The sequence below is a fragment of the Penicillium chrysogenum genome (genome assembly GCF_028827035.1).
Source record: "Penicillium chrysogenum strain IBT 35668 chromosome Unknown utg000005l_segment0_segment0, whole genome shotgun sequence".
Taxonomy (NCBI): Eukaryota; Fungi; Ascomycota; class Eurotiomycetes; order Eurotiales; family Aspergillaceae; genus Penicillium; species Penicillium chrysogenum.
In genome coordinates this window covers 3,273,406-3,294,222 of record NW_026622753.1, presented here as the reverse complement: position 1 = coordinate 3,294,222, position 20,817 = coordinate 3,273,406, and the positions used below count along the sequence as shown (strand labels likewise).

General features: G+C 48.3%; 7 protein-coding genes across 7 annotated transcripts; 2 read left to right on the top strand and 5 right to left on the bottom strand.

The window, feature by feature from the left end:
- Window positions 1-71: 71 nt before the first annotated feature.
- N7489_009632 (60S ribosomal protein eL29) lies at window positions 72-948 on the top strand. The gene is made up of 4 exons (XM_056715382.1): window positions 72-139; window positions 236-287; window positions 525-627; window positions 695-948. Exons 1-4 carry the CDS (start codon window positions 133-135, stop codon window positions 728-730), a joined length of 198 nt encoding a protein of 65 aa, XP_056563004.1. The 5' UTR covers window positions 72-132; the 3' UTR covers window positions 731-948.
- Window positions 949-1,988: 1,040 nt separating this feature from the next.
- N7489_009631 (uncharacterized protein) lies at window positions 1,989-2,402 on the bottom strand (the record flags this gene model as incomplete). Its single annotated transcript, XM_056715381.1, has 1 exon — window positions 1,989-2,402. The coding sequence occupies one exon, from the start codon at window positions 2,400-2,402 to the stop codon at window positions 1,989-1,991; it is 414 nt and encodes a 137-aa protein (XP_056563003.1).
- A 699-nt stretch (window positions 2,403-3,101) lies between these two features.
- Window positions 3,102-4,697, bottom strand: N7489_009630 (uncharacterized protein; the record flags this gene model as incomplete). The annotated part of the gene is made up of 2 exons (XM_056715380.1): window positions 3,102-4,336; window positions 4,439-4,697. 2 exons carry the CDS (start codon window positions 4,695-4,697, stop codon window positions 3,102-3,104), a joined length of 1,494 nt encoding a protein of 497 aa, XP_056563002.1.
- A 314-nt stretch (window positions 4,698-5,011) lies between these two features.
- Window positions 5,012-6,418, bottom strand: N7489_009629 (NCBP3 domain-containing protein; the record flags this gene model as incomplete). Its single annotated transcript, XM_056715379.1, has 2 exons — window positions 5,012-6,238; window positions 6,302-6,418. Coding segments are annotated over 2 exons (1,344 nt in total), but the record flags the coding sequence as incomplete, so codon positions are not given.
- Window positions 6,419-8,012: 1,594 nt separating this feature from the next.
- Window positions 8,013-8,974, bottom strand: N7489_009628 (uncharacterized protein; the record flags this gene model as incomplete). Its single annotated transcript, XM_056715378.1, is given in 3 exon segments — window positions 8,013-8,425; window positions 8,484-8,829; window positions 8,849-8,974. 3 exon segments carry the CDS (start codon window positions 8,972-8,974, stop codon window positions 8,013-8,015), a joined length of 885 nt encoding a protein of 294 aa, XP_056563000.1.
- Window positions 8,975-9,991: 1,017 nt separating this feature from the next.
- N7489_009627 (putative glycosyl hydrolase) lies at window positions 9,992-11,965 on the top strand (the record flags this gene model as incomplete). The annotated part of the gene is made up of 2 exons (XM_056715377.1): window positions 9,992-10,808; window positions 10,881-11,965. 2 exons carry the CDS (start codon window positions 9,992-9,994, stop codon window positions 11,963-11,965), a joined length of 1,902 nt encoding a protein of 633 aa, XP_056562999.1.
- A 4,748-nt stretch (window positions 11,966-16,713) lies between these two features.
- On the bottom strand, window positions 16,714-17,673 carry flbD (putative MYB family conidiophore development protein FlbD; the record flags this gene model as incomplete). Its single annotated transcript, XM_056715376.1, has 1 exon — window positions 16,714-17,673. The coding sequence occupies one exon, from the start codon at window positions 17,671-17,673 to the stop codon at window positions 16,714-16,716; it is 960 nt and encodes a 319-aa protein (XP_056562998.1).
- Window positions 17,674-20,817: the final 3,144 nt, after the last annotated feature.

The window sequence follows — 20,817 nt, the reverse complement described above, 5'->3', positions numbered from 1 at the left end:
TAGTATGTACACCGCCCGATAAGCGAGATCCCACAAACGGAACGAGCCCTAGCCGACCCTCCTAGGCCTGACGTCCCTATTCCCACTCCTCTCTATCCATCACACCGTCAATCAGCGACAACATCCGACAAGATGGCCAGTACGTTTTTACCACGACCCTATGACCTTGCCTCTTTTGCAAGCTGTGAGGCAGGGAAAAAAAAGGCCATGGCGCTGACATGATTTTCACCCACAGAGTCCAAGAACGCGTCCCAGCACCACAACAGCCAGAAGGCTCACCGTAACGGGTACGTCTACCCTTGAACTTCCTCGATTATCCTACTGTTACACTTTCCCGACCTTTTTCAATCGATTCAATGGACATGGTGGAAAAGCTAGTGTGCGAATCGTTTTATCCGGGGTGATGATTTTGAGGTTACGACTTGAATATTCGCTCTGGCAATCTCTTCGAACTACTGCATTCGACCACCATACATCACGCCATCCCAACCAGGACCGAATCGCTGATATATCTTCTCAAACAGTATCAAGAAGCCCAAGACCAACCGTTACCCCTCCCTCAAGGGTGTTGACCCCAAGTTCCGCCGCAACCACCGTCACGCTCTCCACGGCACCATGAAGGCCCTTGTACGTTGACCACAACCCGAACCCAACATCCACCACCCATGTCACGGAATACTGACCCATTGAACAGAAGGAGCGCAAGGAGGGCAAGCGTGAGGTCGCATAGATTATGAACTCAGTCTTAAAAAAATGGGAAACATGAAATGCAACTCGAGCGTGCAAGAGGTCCAGAGAACATAACGTGTGCGATGATCAAGGACGGTCCGCTGTGTCGAATAGGCCTGGTTTTTGCTTATTCCTTGCGCGACGAGCCTCGAGTTGTTTGATATCGATAAATCAACGGGCTTAATTCGATGTGCACAGCGGTGCCCTTTTCCCAAGCGGATCAATTCTGCTGTTTCCTTTTATTTCTCCTTCCAGACTCGAGGGCTCGACTTCGTCTGTGTTGCGACCCTTGAGCTTAGTCTCTCCCCGTTTTCCCCCAAGTCCCCGTCCGGCATATGTGTGTACAGCTGCGTGCTTTTTCTCATGCGCGATTGCTGAAGGATTTTTCTTAACGTGCCAAGAATAACCCCCAAGTTCCCGATTGCTATATATCCTGTCTTGATTCTTCTCGATCGTGACAGGGTTCATGGTCAGGGGGGCTACATCCCGTAAGCAGTAACAGTTTCTATACTTAGACATATTCGAATCAATTTATTCAGTCTAGATCCCATCAATGAACTGTCAAAATCTAGACAGCGTTAGAAAGCCAAATCACCAATACATTGGTGCGGAGAACTTCACCGTTCATAGTTGAGCGCAGGAACACAACGGCCGATAGGATATACAGCTTGATCTAGCCTGGACCTCGAGGATTCGGCTTGTGTGCCTCTATGATGGCTGCGTATGTTTCAATGGGCTCCTCTATATTTTCAACCTCCTTCAAGGTAGGGTCTTCCTTTACCTTATTCATATGGAAGTAAAGGATCCTGCCCTGCATAGTTCAAAATTGTGACATTGCGGTTGAAGGATTGCGATAAAAGGACAACAATTGGTTCTTAATTGGCACACAGCTCCAAAAAGGCGCGATGATAATGCCCCGGAATGTTTTGTAAGAATGTAGGCCACCGAAGGGCTTTTATAAAGTAACCAGTGTCTGGAAGATGCGCATCTTGTATAGTGCGGAGTAGCCTTTTACCATGGGGACGTATAGAGCCCCAATTTCTTTTAGTAGCCCGAAATACGATATTTAAATATTCGTGACTGGGCCCTCGGAAATATAATTTCGCGACTAAGCAGCAAGCTCGCCAATTACGGAGTAGAAGAATGAAAACAGAAACAGCCCGAATTTAATTGGGAGATAGAAAATGGTGAAATTCTAGGAAGTGGTGAAATACTGAGGCCCACCAACTACAGGTAGTGTGTTCGTGGGCTTGGCACGATCATTGGTTATCTTGCCCCGTGTTATCATCCGGTTCATCTTGACGTCGCTTCGCATCTGCTTCTTCCTGGCGTCTCCTGTGGTCTCGGATTATCTCCGCTACCGGCACATATCCCTCCTCCCCGCGCTCGATACGCCGACCATCATTATAAAAAGGCGGATCCGTCAAATCAGAAAAGAAGGGCAATGGCCCTTTGTCGATGCTCCTCATGCGTGCGTACTGTTCAGCCACCCTCCCGTCCACCCGCTCATCCCTTCGCATAATATAAACCTTCCCCTTCCGAGTAATCTGATGGATTGGCCGCTCCGTGGAAAAACTCTCCGATATCTCGGTCGGAACTTGCTCATCGCACTCATCAAGGAAGAGATCGTAACAAATGTATATAAGATCGCGGAGACCAAGCATCTGAATCATATTTATTTGTATACTAAAGCCGGTCGTTTGTTGTCCAACTTCTCGGAGTACAGCGTTGCTCAGTCCCTCAACACGCGATTGTGCCCAGGAGATGACATCTGCAGACCGTCGGGACTCATGACGGTATTTATCCCGGAGTAGACACCGTAAGGTGAGGTCCGTCTGCAATGCGTGCGAGTCTGGGCAGAAACTTGAGCCTCTATGTCAGACATAGCAGCGACAGTATGACCGTGGCTGGTCGATCGATGAAAGAGAGAGATATGGTTGAGGTAGATGAAGCGCCTGCTAGAAGATATCTCCACCTTACCGGTCGGCGCCTCGTAGGTCACGTGTAGAACCTGGCCAGGGAGTAATTCCGGCTGACACCCAGCACTAGATATAAAAGGTAGGCCGTAGGCCAAAAAAAAGCCGGCTGCAGGCCAGAGAGGCAGCCTACAGGCCATCTTAGCTCAGATCCGGCCCGGATTTGCTTCCGCTACGCTCAGCAAATTATCACCTATACACCTCCACCACCGGTGGGCGCTTATAGGTCGCTGGTAGACTCCTATAGATTAAGAGCCCGCTTTTTTATAGAGTAAAGAGTGAAACCGAAGATAGAAATAGAGATTCTAATATATGTCTAGGTCTAAAAGACGTACTTTTATAAGCCTAATTCACTTCCACGTCGGTGATAACAGATATTGAGATTGGTTACAGAGGTCATACCTTCCAAACAATCAATCTTTTATCGAACCCGCCACTGATAACCCATTCCTCCCTGATCGGGTCACCCTCTTCCTGAGGTACAGCAACATATCCCGACCAAACAGTTCTCACCTTAGAGCCGGGTTCGTGACCACCCTTCAATGTAGCAATGATCTTCCCCGTCTTCGTCTCGATGCCACGAACCACACCATCATCTCCATTAACCCAGACCCCAGACCCATTAGGCCTCCATGCCACCTGCGGTGTGGAGTAAGCAGTTTGCGGCGCGAAGGTGTTTGCCTGTACGAGGATAGCAGCATCCTCGCGGTTCTGTATTTCCAGTGTTGCCAGTGCTTGAGATGCCTGTGTCACTGGGTCCTCTGAAGCGGGCGCTGTCTTCATTGCGGGGAATAGCAGACGTACGATGATCACTTTCATATGGGGCAATGTCGAGGTCGCCACGGCCAAGAGGCCAGGGTCGTGTGGACTGAGCGCCATATGGGCCGGCGAGAAGGCAACCCAGGCATTGGAATGGGGGGCCAGATTCTGCTGTCCAAGGAGACGAGCTTCTCCTGGGGAGTTCTCAGCATCGGCTCCATCATTTTCACGAGTATCCGTTCCTTCCGATGCTGCTTCTACCTGGTAGTAGTAGATATAGGTCGAGTCTCTGCGCGAGACGAGGAGGAGCGGCTCGTTGCTGTCCACATGTGGGACGAACAGCAGTGACTCCGGGTTTGAAACGAGTTTAATGCGTGCAACAGGCTCACCAATCTTGAGAGCTGGTGCGTCTGCTTCGTCGGGGATATTGAGGCAATATACTAAAACACACTCGTCCCACCCTGCGGTGGCAACCCACCACTTGGAAGGATCAGCCTTGTCTTCGTAGGCTACCACCTTCACTGCATACTTTGCATGATCCTTCCTGTTATCCAGCGTTTGAGATCCATGCTGTAGGAGCAGCTGGCCGGACATGTTGGTCATGAGGATGTACCGGCCCTGCAGGATCGAGATAAATGATAGAACTGGTGAATCAGAGAGACCCGAGAATGACTTGATGACCGCATTGCCTTCTGCTGACTGCAGTAAATGGACTTGTCTATCTGCACCCGTGGAGACGATATAAGACTGCGCTGATGCAGCGTCTGCGGCGGCTTCATCGGCATCGCCGCAGGGTTCCTGCCATTGCTCTACCGACGCAGCAAGAATATTGGATGACGTCGGTGTCTGGATGAGAGCAGGTCTTGATGGTGCTAGGGATACGTCAGATAACTAACAAAACAATCCCAGATAAAGCTTGACATGTAAAGCCGAGTCACGATGACCTTTGACTCCCGTGCCAAAATAAAACTCACCTGGCTCGCTCCATAAAGAGGACTGCTGATGATCCTCGCCATATCTTTCAAAATTCACGGTTCGATCATAGGTGTTCTTCTCTTCGAGCAGGCTTTGGATGGTCCAGTTGTTGGTGTCATCGCCAGAGGTCTGCCCCACGTCGGGAGCAAGCTCAGCTTCGCGGAGAAAAGCCTTTAATGTCTCGGAATAATTATTGCTGCGCAAGAACCGAGCAACTATAGCACTTGATAGCGCATCTACTGTTTTGGAGGGAGCCATGCTTGCATCCGATGCCTGGGAGAAATTTTGGTTGGGGAGAGGTTAGTCGCGGCACACATGCTTGTATATCTTCCTAACTACGACTCCTGATGAATATGTCTGCTCTACATCTTCTGTCCAGTTATTAATCGGAGATTACAGAAAAATGCGGCTTTTCCACCTTCCAGCAGAGTAGAGTATGTATCATTATGAATTTTTATCAGACAATTGATTTCCCCATCCCATTCGCGAAACGCCGGATATCCATCATGCCCTCGTGAAGTCTTCTTACAATCAAGCAGATGCACAAGTTCTCAGCCTATCACTTAGTCAATTTAGCTGAACATATCCTCAGCCCGACGACGGCGACCTCCGCGTCCCTCCAGAGTATCGGAAAACAATTCCTTTCCAGCGTTCGTATTGGGGTGACTGTCGTATTTGGACGGGAACAGCTCGCGTACCGATGCACCTCTGCCTTTAATCGACAACCCTTTTGACGAGCCGCCCCGGATGGCAAATCCTTGATCCTCGGCTGTGGCAGCTCCACGGATGCGGGCGCCATTGTTGGCGGAATCAGGGAAGAGCTCAATATTGCTGTGGCGTCTGTGTTCAGAAGCGCCTGGCAGAGAAGAAGCGTCGAACGCGTCTGAACGGCGATGGTGGCTAGACTTGCTAGGCAGCAACTCCTTCTTGATGTAGCTGGATGTAGGTTTGTTTGGGAAAAGCTCGCGGGTTCCTGGCTCGCTCTCGCCTGCGCCCGCGCTTGGGAAAAGCTCTTTATCCTTGTTCTTGCGAATGTATCGAGGCGATCTCTCACGGAACCGCCTGCTATTATCACGGCCACCTCGGTCTCGGAGTTCTTCCTCCAGCGTGTCTCGTCCCGGAGATGCACTGCGATTTCGGAGACGTCCACTTGATCGGCTATCGTCCTCTGGGAACAGGTCTCTCTGGCCACGTCCTCTGGGCTTTCCCCGAGCGCGCTCGGGTTCAGAGCTAACGTTATCGTCATACATGTCGGCGTTGAAGTGGCCATCTTCGTCGCGGTCTCGGCGGCGTCGGTGCTCCCGGTCGTCGAATCTGCGCCGCCTGTAATCGCCATCCCCTGTGTCGTCGCTACGCCTCCTGTCCGCAAACTCTTGTCGCAGGCGTTCTCTGGGATCGTGCTCCGGGTGCATGAGATAGAAGCGACTCTTCTCATGGGCGCGTGCTTGCTTGCGGTCCGACTTGACAGCCGATCGCACTTGGAGGACGGAATCAGGGTGGGAGGAGAGAATTTTCGCCAATCGGAGACGCAGCGGTGGCAAGGTAGTCGCGTCTTCTTCCTCGGCGACTTGGGTGAGAGCTGTGAGAGCTTGGAGGCCAATTTCGGCGTCGGGGAAGATGATGTTGGCGGATGTGTCGTCGATCCATTCAATGCGCACTGGTTCCTGACCAGAGCATTCTCGAGCAAATTGTTTGATATTTTCGGTGGTCAATTCATCGACACCGCGAATATGCACTTTTTCGTAGACCGCTTCATCGGTGAGGGGGTCGACGGTGGCTTCTACGTTGGACGTTGTTTCCTAGCACTCGACACATGTCAGTCGACAATCGATTACGACTTCAAAGACTAAAAAAACACCCACCACCTGAATTGGCTCGTGCTCGAGCTCTGGCTCTGGTCCTAGGTCAAGGTCCATGTCGATGTCCATGTCCGCGGTAGGAGCTGAGGCAGCCCCGCTGAATGCCAAGATTTGGGGTTCGCTGGATGAATCGGAGGCCCAAAACGGATCTCAACTAACAGTTTGAACGGAAGTTCAAATGGAATTGACAAATGAGGGGATAGAACTGAGCAATGCAAGGTGAAAACCGTGCCCGCTGGTAGCTTGTCTCTCTGTCCTAATAAGGAATAGCGTCCTTTTTCCGGGGAACATCAGTCATCCGACAATATCTCCAGGGCTGGACAACTTGGGAATCTCCCATAGACGGTCCACGGGTCCAAACAGCTATTTTTATTGAATTCTGAGCCTAACGACAAACTTCGAAGAACTAAAGGCTGCTTGCTTTTATAATTGACGGGTATTTAAACAAAGAAGAAGCGGTGGAGGTCATGAATAGTAACATCGTGTCTTGGACAACAAAGTATGTCTCGCAAGTGCCGTGTAGGCTTACAATAGGCACCAGAAAAGCCCAATTGAGGACAAAGGGGAGTCAATTTTGACCATGGCAATACTTAAAAGGATTGAGGAAGCTGATAGACAATCCTAACCCCGTCATCTACTCCCTAGTTTCGCTCTTCCAGATCCTCGTCCATAGTATCCATCAGAGACAGACTACTTTTCCTAAGCTTCTTTCTTATAGCTCAAATTAAATTATCCGAGCTATGTAATTAAACTATACTCTCTTTTCTTTATCTATTTTTGTATCTACGTTCTTCAACCGGCCTAATCGGATACCGACACCACCTTGGTCCTCTGCCTCCCACCCGAATCACACTTACATAGGCAGTATATAAAGACGTTAGCTGATGGTACGGCTTTGTTAGGTATGTTTGTTTGGGTAGACATCTTAGCGGACTTTTGGACGTGCGCTTTGGTATTCCTTAGATGCATTTTTCTTAACAGATTTTCTTCTCTTCATAAGTGCTATAGCTACAAGGATAGAAGAATTAGCTATCACAACCTGCATATCATGTACTTTCATATCCATGGGTGCCAGGAATAGGTCAGGACTAGTAGTCTTATCAAGCAATTTTGTCAAGCCATATGAAAATAACAACACTCATGTCCGGGTATGTTACTATTTTTCTGCAGGGCAAAAAGCCGAATGTCGCAGTGGTCCCTAAAAACTGGTGCAGCGGAAACATGAAAGTGAAGTTGGAACTGTATGCTCTATTGTCTATTTTAAGGTCTTATGAAGGACATTTGACGTCCACGGTACTATTTGCAATGTAAGACCTTTAGAGCTTACCTATTGTTACTAGGAATCCCATCCCTTCTAGATAGGTTTTACCCTGCGACCTTACTAGTCATAGGGTTACTCGAAAGCTGGTAAGAAGTAAGACTATAATAAACCGGTAACATACTGGTAATTACTTCTTAAATTCTATAATATAGTCCATTTACCCTGCGAACTTTGCCCTGCGACCCTGCGAGCATGTCATTCGTAAATAGACGAGAGGACGGATATTTGATCTAGATACACGATGAGTGTGGTATGCGTGACGTTTTTTTTTTTTTTTTTTTTTTTTTTTTATGTGCCCACGACCTAAGGGCCAGAACACATATAAATTTCATAAGGTATATTTTCTATCTACCCACGGCTGTATAGTCCCAATGAGCATCTTCATTCGCATAACTAGATACCCTTGGACAAGACAAACCACAGCCAAGGGTGGTATACTGTTTCATCATCGACCGGGTCCAAAACAGTTGGCAGGTATCTCGTATTCCATTCTTCATCCAAGTCATCACCAAAATATTCCGGATTCGGCCTGACGCGACGCGCCTTGCAATGCTCCCAGTAAGCAGGATACCACCCTGCCTGGCCCCAATCAATGATGGCAGCTACTACTGGATTCGTCCCGGGCGATAAGAGGATATTTGAGGGCACAAGGTCATCATGCGTGAAAACCACGGGCACCTTCCCATCAATCTCGATATCGCAGCCATCCTGAAATTTCTGGACGGCGTCTGCACCGTAGAATGGGCCAGCTAAGTCCCGGTGGCCGGAAAGGAAGATGTCATTTAGAGGTTGATTATCTAGGCCACCTAAAGGGTGCTTTAGCATAGTTCTGGCTAGCTACCGCAATGAATTCAGACCACTTACCCACGTAAAGGACTTGGTCGGGCAGTTCTAACGATCTCCAGGCCTTGACCATGCCGTTGAGCTCTTTACAGACAGCCTCTCTCTCCTCATCGTTCAAAGCACCCCATCTTTGCTCCAAGGGTTCGCCCCCTATCAAGGACAAGTAGATAAATACCTGGCCACCATCTTCGGTCCACCCAAACACCTCGGGGACTGGCACTTTGCCTTTCAACTGCTTGTATACCATATTTTGGGTCTCTGCCTCTGTAACGGTTGTGTCGGCTCCGTATTTGACAATCAGGCCCAACGATGGAAACTTGACAGGCGGGGGTCGGTTGAACCTTGTACCACGGATGTTGTCTGACTCCTCGTTGATATAGTCTCACCTCGGCCGGGGTAGGGAGCGTAGACGCCCGGTGCTCCCTGAAAAAGCCAGAGTCGGAAATGGTCCTTGTTGTGTTGTGGCTTGAATAGTGGAGGCCTGCCTCGCCTTCAATCCCCTCGGGCGTCATCTTCGAGATAACACAGGTGAAGCAGGGGTCTCGGCGGTTATATGAGGACCCAGTCTTCATACGCTCGGACACGTCTCCAGCAAGCACGAGTTGAGCTTTGCGAACTAGAGCTAATGTCAATGACCCATTCTCTTCGACGTTGGTGGGAGCTAACTCACCATGATCGGCAGCATGGGCGCTAACTAGATTAAGATGTTCCTCGCCGTCCTCAATTAGAACAGGAAAGAACCGACAATATGTCAATTGAAAGTGACTATAGTTCGAATTGAAATATCCCGGCTGTGATATGAATTGTATGAGGAAAAGGCATAAACAGTGTCAAACAGCATCCGAATAAAAGCACCAATCTTGCTTTGGTACGAGTCTTGATTCTTGCATCAGAACCCCGAATTATTAACGTTGAAGCCACAAATTCCAGGTTAATTGCTGGATTAACTGGGCTTTCAAAATAAAAGTGGTTGACCCAACATGACAGGACTGTCTTTTTATTTATTTATTTATTTTTTTCGAGTGAGCTTGTCTATAGAAGATCATTGTGCGAACCAATATGATGTATGATGTATTTCTAGATGATCTAAATTTCCTTTTTCGGAAGACACGGACTTGTGCCCTTGGTCTATCTAGAAGGTCGGCTTTAGGCTAAACTAGTGACGGGTACCCTATAATCTTGGGGCGTTTAAAGATGCCCATCTCCACCTCAGTACCTCCGAGACATCTTGGAAGTTCTCTCGACAAATGAGTGTTGTTCCTGGTACTTCATGCAGTGGATCTGCCATAATGGCCATGTCACAGCATCAGGATTTAGGATTGCATGGTGAGGGGTACCATGCGTTCCCTCAATACTTAATGTCCGACTCGTTGAACTAGACCGCTCATCTGTCTAGCACAAATCGTCTTTTCTTCCCATCAGAAATCAGCAGATTAACCACCGCTAACAATCTTGTGTACCAAAATGCTCTACGCCGAAGACGACAAGCTCGTCTTCCGTTTCGACGACCACATCCTCTGGGTGCAGCCATGGGGGAGAATGCCTTCCGGGTGCGCGCAACTAGACAGGCGTCCATTCCAACGGAAGATTGGGCCCTCTCCTCCAAGCCATCCAGCCCAAGCCCAAGCATCGAGATATCCGCCGACCAAGAAGCGACAATCACCAACGGCAAAATCAAAGCAACTGTGTCACGCCGAGGCAAGATCATCATCTACGATTCGAAGGGAAACAAACTCCTTGAGGAGTATGCCCGCCATCGCCAGGACCCGATGGACCCCAAGTGCAGCGCGTTGACTGTCGAAGCTCGCGAGCTGCGTCCGATCCTAGGCGGCGACTACCACCTCACCATGAGATTCGAGTCTCTCGATCATAAAGAGAAGATATTCGGTATGGGACAATATCAGCAGCCCTACCTGAACCTTAAAGGCGCAGACCTTGAGCTGGCGCACCGCAACTCACAGGCCAGTGTTCCTTTTGCGGTTTCATCGCTCGGCTACGGCTTCCTCTGGAATAATCCCGGCATCGGACGGGCGGTTCTGGGAACAAATGTCATGAGCTTCGAAGCATACTCGACCAAGGCATTGGACTACTGGGTTGTGGCGGGTGATACGCCCGCGGAAATTGAAGAAGCCTATGCCAAAGTGACAGGTTATGTCCCTATGATGCCAGAATATGGTCTTGGTTTCTGGCAGTGCAAACTCCGCTATACGAACCAGGAACAGTTGCTCAATATTGCGCGCGAATATCGGCGTCGCGAGGTTCCTCTGGATTTGATCGTCATCGACTTCTTCCATTGGAAGCATCAAGGAGAATGGAGCTTTGATCCGGAGTTCTGGCCTGATCCAGGTGAGTTATCGTTCTCTATTTTTTATATCGTTTCGATGGCAAGACCCACTGACAGACAATGTCCGATTCTAGAGGCTATGGTCAAGGAACTTAAAGAGCTCAAAGTCGAGCTCATGGTTTCCATCTGGCCTACCGTTGAAAACGCATCCGAGAACTTCCCAGAGATGCTCGAACAAGGGCTTCTCATCCGGCACGACCGCGGCATGCGCGTAGCAATGCAATGCGATGGCGACATCACACACTTCGACGCAACGAACCCGGCAGCTCGAAAGTTCATCTGGAGCAAAGCCAAGCAGAACTACTACGACATAGGAATCAAAACATTCTGGCTCGACGAAGCCGAGCCCGAGTACTCGATCTACGATTTCGACATCTACCGCTACCACGCAGGCAGCAATCTGCAGATCGGAAACACATACCCGAAAGAGTACGCACGGGGCTTCTACGGAGGCATGACTGCAGAGGGTCAGACGAATATAGTCAACCTCCTGCGGTGCGCGTGGGCTGGCAGCCAGAAGTACGGAGCGCTCGTGTGGAGTGGTGACATCGCGTCGTCGTGGAGCTCATTCCGCAACCAACTCGCCGCAGGCCTGAACATGGGACTAGCTGGGATCCCCTGGTGGACGACAGATATCGGCGGCTTCCACGGAGGCAACCCAGATGATCCTCTGTTCCGCGAGCTGTTCACGAGATGGTTCCAGTGGGGAACATTCTGTCCGGTTATGCGGCTGCATGGTGACCGTGAGCCGAAACCGGAGGGACAGCCGACGGCTAGCGGGGCGGATAATGAGATCTGGTCATACGGAGAGGAGGTCTATGAAATCTGTAAACGGTATATTGGGATTCGTGAGCAGCTTCGTGAGTACACGCGGGGATTGATGCGGGAGGCTCATGAGAAGGGGACCCCTGTGATGAGGACTCTGTTTTATGAATTCCCGTCGGATGAGCGGGCTTGGGAAGTTGAGACTCAGTATATGTTTGGGTCTAAGTACTTGGTTGTGCCTGTGTTGGAGCCAGGTCAGCGTACGGTCAAGGTCTATCTGCCGGCTGGGGCATCGTGGAAGCTCTGGGACGAGAAAGATGTTTTGCATAAAGGCGGTCACAATGTTGAGATCGAATGTCCGATTGAGAATATGCCTGTCTTTTGCCGCCAGTAGATAGCGGACTTTAGATGGAAACTCAGCAAGCCATATCTCACCCACACTATACCTTCCCTCCTACGCTACCTCTACAAAGTGCCGCTCTGTACCTCCGTAGGCCTGAGCTTTCCCATCCAACTTAGCCAAGCAACGGTTCTCCACACACCGTGACCAAGGTACCATGTCTCCTTCCAAGTCTGTACTAGATATCAAACATCCTATATTCCTTCTAGTCAATATTGGAAACCGCCGTTGCCAAGTATCTGTCCCAGTAAACCTTGGAACTGCACGTGCCATCAAGGCAAATGAAACTCTCCGACCGCATTAGGAAGGACCCCCTGAGGTTCAGGTGATTCATACGGAGTATGTATACAAGTGTGTACTATACAGAAAAAAAACATCCGATATTCCTTCCCCCTAACCCGCCGTTGCTAAGCATTATCCTAGCAAACTATATATCTAACAAAGTTAAATCAAACCTTAGCTGTATTAGGAAGGACTACAGCAACCTTCAAAGGAATAATACCAATTTGTCGCGACAAGAAGGCACGGGTTACATGTATCCATATACAAGCACGTACTAACTACTCTGTATGTTGTAGATGTCAAAACACCTGGTATTCCTTCTAGCCAAGCCGCCGTTGCCAAGAGTTTGTCTCAACAGACTTTATATCCAATCAAGACAAATCAAACCCCTGAACCCTATTAGGAAGGACCACGTCAACGGTAATAATTTTCCGCGAGAAAAGTCCCCTGAGGTTGGGGTTGTGTACATACAAGCGCAACGAAAGATGCCCAAAGCAGCAACCCTCAAAACAACTCCACTTATGCAGAAAAGCCCATTGAAACTCAAACCCCCGGTTGGAAACTTGGAAATGATCACGCAACCCTTAGAACCTTCCAAGGTTCCAAGAAAGAAAGAGCATCCCGGACAACAAAGAGACTTCAAAAACACTGTAATCTGAAATACAACATACAGTTACGCCACAGCCCCTAGCACAGCCACGGGAATACATAGCTAGCACCGCCACCACCGGAGCCAACTACCCAGAAAGGAAAATGGACGGCTCAATCTGCGGTTAGGGGGTTGGAGTAGCGCTGCAAATTGAGGCGTTGGCCTCGGGAAAGTCCCGAAGAACGGGGATTTGCATGGCTCTCGCACCTTGTCTCCGGTTATGGTCAGGGGACGGCAAGCGCAAAAAAAGGGCTCGCGCGGCTGGGTAGCCCATCGTGGGTACCGACAGGCGGGTACCTTTCTGCGCTAGAGCTGTTCTGGGGTTGGCGTGAGATTCCACCGAGATTCTCCGTGCACCAATCAGGGGGCTGTATTATAGAGAGCGGTTACTGCGGTGTTGACGAGATTTGGCGTACGGAGTAGGTTAAATTATATTATGTACGGAGTAACTATGTCATCAGGATCCATACACATGCAATATAGAGAGGTTGATAGTGGTTTAAGTACAGGTGCAATACCAAAGTAGCATGCAAAGTCTCTAGAAGCTGATAATCTGCCGAGGTCCAATCCCGATCTCGATCGCTCTTGCGCACATTAACGGATCCCCAAAATTGAGCCCGGCAAAACTGCTATATACGGCGATGTGGCTGTCGATCACAGGATCCGGGAGATTGGAACGCAACGGCAGAAGAATGAATCCATGGATCGAGCTTCGATGTGCGTCTGTCAAACCATGGATGAAATAGCCGACATCGTGAACATGTATTTGGTATTACAAATGCGGTATTAAGTTCAACTGTTGTAGTATGGACCTAGGTATGTACATACTCCGTACAGATCCCCTGATCCTTTCCTTCCTCTCCCATGGTAGAGTTACGTTTAATATCCACACCAGCGGAGCGACACCTCAACGGCTCGTTTCAGTTATAAAACCGATCGATCTGACCTTGGCACCGTTTTCCGTTTTCGTCATTGTGCGCAGGTGCCGGGTGGTGGTCAGGGCAATGTTAGCGGCAGTCATTGAACTTTCTTTGCCCTATGCCTTGGAACTAGGAATTAGAGTTTCTTGGGGTGCTTTTTTCGGGGACTCGGGTTTCGACTCGGGGTTCTTTGTGTGTAATGGTGAACACTGCCTTTAATGCTACCCCTACCTGGTAGGGAAATATCAAGGAATAGAAAAATGTAGGAAATCGTAAACAGTACACGCCATGACATCAAAGTTTTCTCCCGTGTGAGTTTCCACGGTCCGCATCCCGGTTGGGTCCACAACAAAAGGCAGGTAAACACAGGTATGGATGTACGTACGGTACACAGTCGGGCCGGAATTAAGCTGGAAAGATCCAAAATACATATTAGAAACATGCAGATCTTCCACAATGCCAATGTTGAAGTACCTGTGTACCTTACAATGTACATAGAAAATAATATCACATGTACATAATTATATCCTGATTACCGAATTACTGTTGTCCTATCACACTGAAAGCCCATCTACTCGATCTGATTCGATAGACCTTAGTTGGCGAATGGGACACAACATCCGATCACTTCGATAGTCTCGAGCTGAACAGAGCGGATGGTGTGTGGGAGCTCTAGCTGGCTGGCTGGGTATTATTTTCGTAATAATAATAATGTGGAGCTGGGAATGACACTCCTAGGAATGCGAGTCATGAAATAATTTGATATCATACACAATCACAACCCGGCTGTATAGTGGGCGAAAAGGGAAACAGACTCGAAACAGAGATAAAACACAGATAAAACCAGAACCAAAAATAAACGATGCATGAGAAATGAACAACCCCAAATACATACAGCACACTAAAACAGCACAAACTCCGTTATTACATGTACCATAACCCCCAAACCCGCCACCCAACCCCCAAAAGAAAAGAAGATACCAAATCTCAACGGCCAAAGCCCAACCTACATCACGGGGAGAGCGGAAAGAACGACCCGACAAAAGAGAATAATAAAAAATAATAAAAATCCAGACGGCTTGCATGCATGCACGAACATCTCCACGATCCATGCAACACCAATCAAATCCCCACCAGAAGAGCCCCGCCGTTCATCCCGTCAGAAGGTGACCAATCCGTCCTTATGCATCAAGACCACTCCCCTGATTGGCTACGAACTCATCCCAACGCTCATCCCGTCCTAAGCGATCCGAGCGAAATCACACAACCCGCATTAGCAGGTTATCACAGCAGCCAGTAGCGCAGTAGTTTCGTTCAATGCGGCGGATAGGCGGGAAAATCAAGGTTGGGTGTCTGGGTTTCGACTTGTTCTGCCCAGGTAAGTGTGGCGTTAATGATCCCAGCACCTGTCTACTACCGGATATGGTTGTTACCCCCGCTCGTCGTCTCTCCCACTCTCGTTCCGCTGTTTAGATACTGTATGTTGTACTCCGTACTTAGTGTTGTATTAGGGTATCTTGAGACAACCGCACAAATCCTTCTCCCATTCCTTGTCTCTGAGTGGCTGCGGGAGCCAATGTCAATCTTACCCTAGATCGGGACGGGGGGGGTTGTGGACGGTGACCGTTTGATTTTCCATTTTCTCCTGCAGGCGCGGACGAACCTCTCGAATAGACTTCTTGCTTTTTCATTTCTTTCATTTCTTTCATTTTTGCTTTTCAGCTTCCTGTGGGAGGGGTGCGTGTCATGTCTCTGATGTCTGGATTCAGGGTCTAGCCTGTCATTGTGCATGGTGTTCATGGGTCATGCATTATGTACATGTATGCATTACATTACGTCTTCTGGTCCTGGTCCTGGTTCTGGTCTAGATGCAGGCAATACATTAGCATTAGCCAGCATAACCAGCACTAGCACCATCGCCATCGGCGTGGGTATTATGCTGTTTCCCCTTGGACAACTGAATACATGGTATATACCCTCCCTAGCTGCTAGAATACATGTGCATAAACCAAGCCACTATGTACCCTGCAAAAATACGGAGTATCACCTGGATACCATACAATCTTCCAATCTATGAATCCGCCCACGTTCCATCTCTGTGTCTCCAAACAGACCTTGCCTTGTCAGACAAAAGGGTGGGTCCTTACTTCCGTGCTTAGGCCCTGACCAGAAGGCCTCATGCTCTCACATCCCTTGCGTTCGTCCTCGTGAACACAGCGTGTGTCCGGTGGCGCATTCCTCATGGGGACCCGTGCAAAGGGGAGAACGAAACGGTTGGAAGCTGCATATCCGCATTCCCTGTCGATACCTGCATATTAGATCAGAGGCTGGCTGGAACCGGGGAGGTGTGGGAGTACAGACGACTTTTTGGCTTTTACATCGTATACGTACGACTTGTGTTGTCTGTACCTAACGAATGTAGATTTGGGTAAGAAATAGTAGTTTTATGTAATGTGATTGATTTAGATATTATTATTATCCAAATTAGAGGTCATTGCTATAAACAGGGTATTATGCGATCCCGAAGGCAGAAATAGAGAGCCCAATCTCTCCAGACTGCGAGCCTAATCAAACAATAGTAAAGAAATATAGAAAAGAAAAGAAATAATCATTCAACTGAACAGAGCCTCAAGGACCCAAAAGGACAGAGTTCGAACCATGGTAATACACATTAAGAGTATACAAAAGGAAATCGTAATACCTCTTTGGAAGAGAGCATAGACACAAAGAAAATCGAGGGCGAAGCTTTTGGCAAAATGTACAAGAAGGGTTCCATCGGTGGACCCGAGCGCGAAGGGGAATCAGGAGTATAGAACAAGAAGGAAAAAACAGTGAGAAATGAGACTCGTAAACATCATGACAAATGTATGGTGTTTTTGAAATTTTTTCTTTCAATTGAGCAGGTTGTTCACCCCCATACGAGTGTCACGAACAGGCTCAGGCTTGGGGATATAAGACTTGGGCAAGTCTGTAGGCTGGTGCCATGAGGCCAGGGTAGGCTGGTGACCCATCCAGCGCTGTGCGGAGGCCATATCTGACAGTGACTCTAGAGAGCGAGCCGGGTAACTTGGCGAGTCCTCGACGACATGGACGCTGGGCCTCCGGATCTCGTACTGCGAACGCAGGTCGACAGGCAAAGGCAGGAGCTGCGGAGAGGGGAATGTGCGGGGTGAAGAAGAGCAGACGGAATTGTGGTCTGAGACCATAGAAGGCGGCTCGCAGGAGGTAGCGTGTGAAGCCTCGGAGAAAGCGGGTGAGGTGAGGGGAGTTTCGATTGGTCGGTTGATGGAAGGAAGGGTATAGATGGGAGAGAGCTGGCGGGCGGAAGAAGCCAGGGATTCTCTGCGGGAGTGGGAGTATTGTTCAGAGATGGCGGACTCGATGGACTCTGTCCATGAGGGGCGAGAAGAAGAAGCAGAAGAGCTGGAGAAGCGAGAGCGGGATGGGCTCATCGCTGAGGCGCGGGTGTAGGGTGCCTCGATACGGCCTGAATAAGTGCGGGAGGTGGTGGGGGTGGACAGGCCGCGCTTCTTGCGGTTCATGCTACCATTCCACCAGTTCTTGACTGCATTGTCGCTGCGGTTGCCGAGGCGGCGGGCGATCTCGGCCCAGCGCTTTCCCATTTCGTTGACCATGCGCTCGATCATCAGACCCTCTTCGGCGGAGATGGGCTCTCTGTTTAGCGAGGGCTTGAGATTTTGGTGAAAACGCTCGCGACATTGCTTGGGCGAGCGGTAGTGCATGTGTTGAGAGATGCGAACCCAGTTGTTTGGGCCTTGTTCGCGCACCAGTTGGGTGAGGAGTTGGTCTTCCTCTGGGACCCAAGGACCACGACGGTGTGAAGCAGGCATTATGAGAGAGGAGAGGAGAGTGGAGTAGAGAGTAGGTAGAGAATAGGTAGAGAGTAGATAGTAGAGAGGGGAGAGAGAGAGAGTGTGTGTGTGTGTGTGTATGGTTTATAGATGAAGTATAAGAGTATAATGAGAAGTAGAGGAAGAGGTTATTATAGTATCGGACAATGTCAAGACTTAAGTACCAGGGGGACGGGTCCGAAAGAAAAAAAAATACAGGTCCCGCTATGGAAGATCACGATCCAAGATCTGGGAGCTGACAGTTCGGAATAATACAGGCTGAATGGTAATTAAAATAAAATCAAATAAAATAAATAATACCACACTATTGTAATCTATAGATCGTGGGGAGTGGGAAAATGCTCCGTTGGGATCTTCCAGTACCACCCGGGAATTCGGGCTGAGGAAAGACGCGTAAAACAGAAAAAGATCGGAGTGATCGACCCTGAGCCCCGTTGCTGGAATTCCAAATCATCCATGGCGCTAACTGTTTTATTTATTTTTATTTATTTTTTCTCTTAAATTATTTTTCCTATGTTGTACATGCTCTTTGTTTGATTCCCAAGGCTACGGTAGTATAGAAAAAGCAACTTTTCCTTCAGTTCGAGATATAGTACTCCATACATAGGTATACTCCGTTTCAAGCGCCTTTCATAACCTAAAAAGTAATTATAGCTACATACATCAACAATAACAATGTTGAATAATATAAGTAAAACCACTAACAGAAAGGGGTCAAAAATCCCCCAAATAAGCCAGGGGCAGATCTAGCTTCCGAGTGACAAGCGGTTAGACGTCCCAGATTCCACTCAGCCAGCCATGCACAACACTTTTCCTCGATTGTATACCCGATCCATGTTCAATCGGTCAAGTCCGAGATCTCATTGGCTCAACCAGAGTTGCTTCTCAATGATCCACGGTGGAGTGGCCCGGTGGACCGAGTTTGGATTGACAAATTTCTCTTTGGGACTTGTGAAGAGATAAAAAAATATATATATATATATTTTATCCCTTATTTTTTACATTCAATAGTATGGGGAAATCGGTGCCTCCGTGCGATGACAGGGAGCGGAGCTTCAGCCTCCCCGAACAACACCGAGCTATCCCTGAAGACCCAGATCGGAGTTTTCGATTTCATATTTGATATCAAACAATTATATTCTTAGATTCCATATGGTGTTCATACTATTGGTTTGGAAATTTGTATATTCTACCTTGCATGTCTTCCATATGGCTTAGACCCCATCACAAACGTGACAGGTTCTGTTTCCTGGTTTTTCACCAGATCGAGGTTCGCTTAATCGGGTTCAGACAAATGTCACCTAATTTATGTACGTTGTATGTTATAAAATCCATTTCAAGCAAAGAGGAACGATAACTAGAGACGCATGGGCCACCTGCCACCTGTCACTGAGAGTTGACCGTGGATCCTACATGACGCCTAGAGGGGGAAGAAAGTGAAATCAAAGCAAAATTGTCTTTATTAGCACCAAATCCAAGGAGAGAAGTACTATCCAGCTGCAAAGACACGGGATATGACGTTATCCATTCCAATCTGAATATCCTTAATTCATTCCCGCTATACCGTAACGGCACAAGTGTAAGTCTATCTATTTTTCCCGTCCTTTCCACAGTCCACAGACTATTTCCGGTCTAAACACTGGCGTACCAGAAAGAAAGGATGGATGCATCAGAAGCCGAGATCGTGGATCGAAGGAGAGATCGACGAGTGCGAAGTTTCCAGATTACCTGGTTAGGCATGTCGCAGCTGAGAGATCCCCACCGGTGGAAACCGTTGAAACGCAAGCCACACCTTTTTTTTTGCTTTTCCTTACCAGATGCTATACTTGGGAGAGAACAAGCCACTGTGAGGGTAGGTAAAATACGCAGATATCATACAATATGTACCGAATTAGTATGCATACTGTAATTTAAATCCTCCAGGGGAAGACCTTACATGCATCCATATGGAGGGACTAGGAATTTGATTGGTTCCCAGGTATTTGTCATTGTTCGTGGGACTACCTTGTTGGGTTAAGGATAGGCGGGTATGGGCGCCTCCAAAATGTTTAATCTATTTAATCATTTAATTTATTCCACACCAGATTGGAAAAAAAATATGTTATTATTATTATACATCGTATCTATACTCCGTACTGAGTATAGATTAATCATTAATTAAGGCTTGCAATATTTGAACAGGGCTATCTATAGATTTAAAAATAAAAGAGTGCGGAGAAAAGAGATTAATTGACTCCTCTCCTGTTTTCGGGCTTCTACCAAGGTGGTATATTCTGGGGTGTGAAACACACAGTTCTAGAGGGAATAAAAAGGGAAAAATATGGCCTTGTGTAGCCATGTGGACAAGTCCTCGTGTGGACAGCCAGATCGGATTTCCGTACTCCTGGGAAAAACCGTTTCTGAAAGGATGAACCCGTCGTCCTGGAATGCAACATCGACTAGGGTGTACCCGAGATTTGGACCTGTCAGTTTTTGAATTTTTGAATTTTAATTTATTTTGATTTGTTGTTTTACCGTTTACTCAAGGGAGACTGTTGTTCCCCTGTCTGTTCGCCAATCAGAGACACGGCAAGTATTTGAGATAAATCCCTGTCGGCGTGCAGGGATCACCGCTGATCACTGTAGCCCCGTGCACTGGAGCTTAGATCGGGTGTTTGGGTACTGGTATTGAGGGGAGGTAGTGTGTCTGGTGTAAGAGAAGATAGGAAAGTATATACTTGATATGGTGAGAACAAAAGATTACTAGAATATCTCTATATGGATATACTAAAAGACCTTCATGCCAGACACTGAAGCTCAACGGGGTAGCCGTCACTATAAAAGTGGAGCGAACGGTCTCGCAGCTGCTTCCTGACTGTCGGGCCTTCCGCATGGCTTTGTAGCCCAGAGAGGGTCCAAGCACGTCGTTCCTGTGGCCCCCTTTTCGCCGTTTGGGTCACGTGGGTACAATATATCGTATCCCATTTGGGTGTTATTAACGACTTCCTCGCTTATGCTTATGACGTTAACACCTAGGCAGTCATAGGGAAATTATCATACATAGCTATGTTGTATACGGAGTACTCCGTCCTCCGGACAAGTACATAATTTATCGTTCTAGATTCTCACTATTGTAGCTATTGG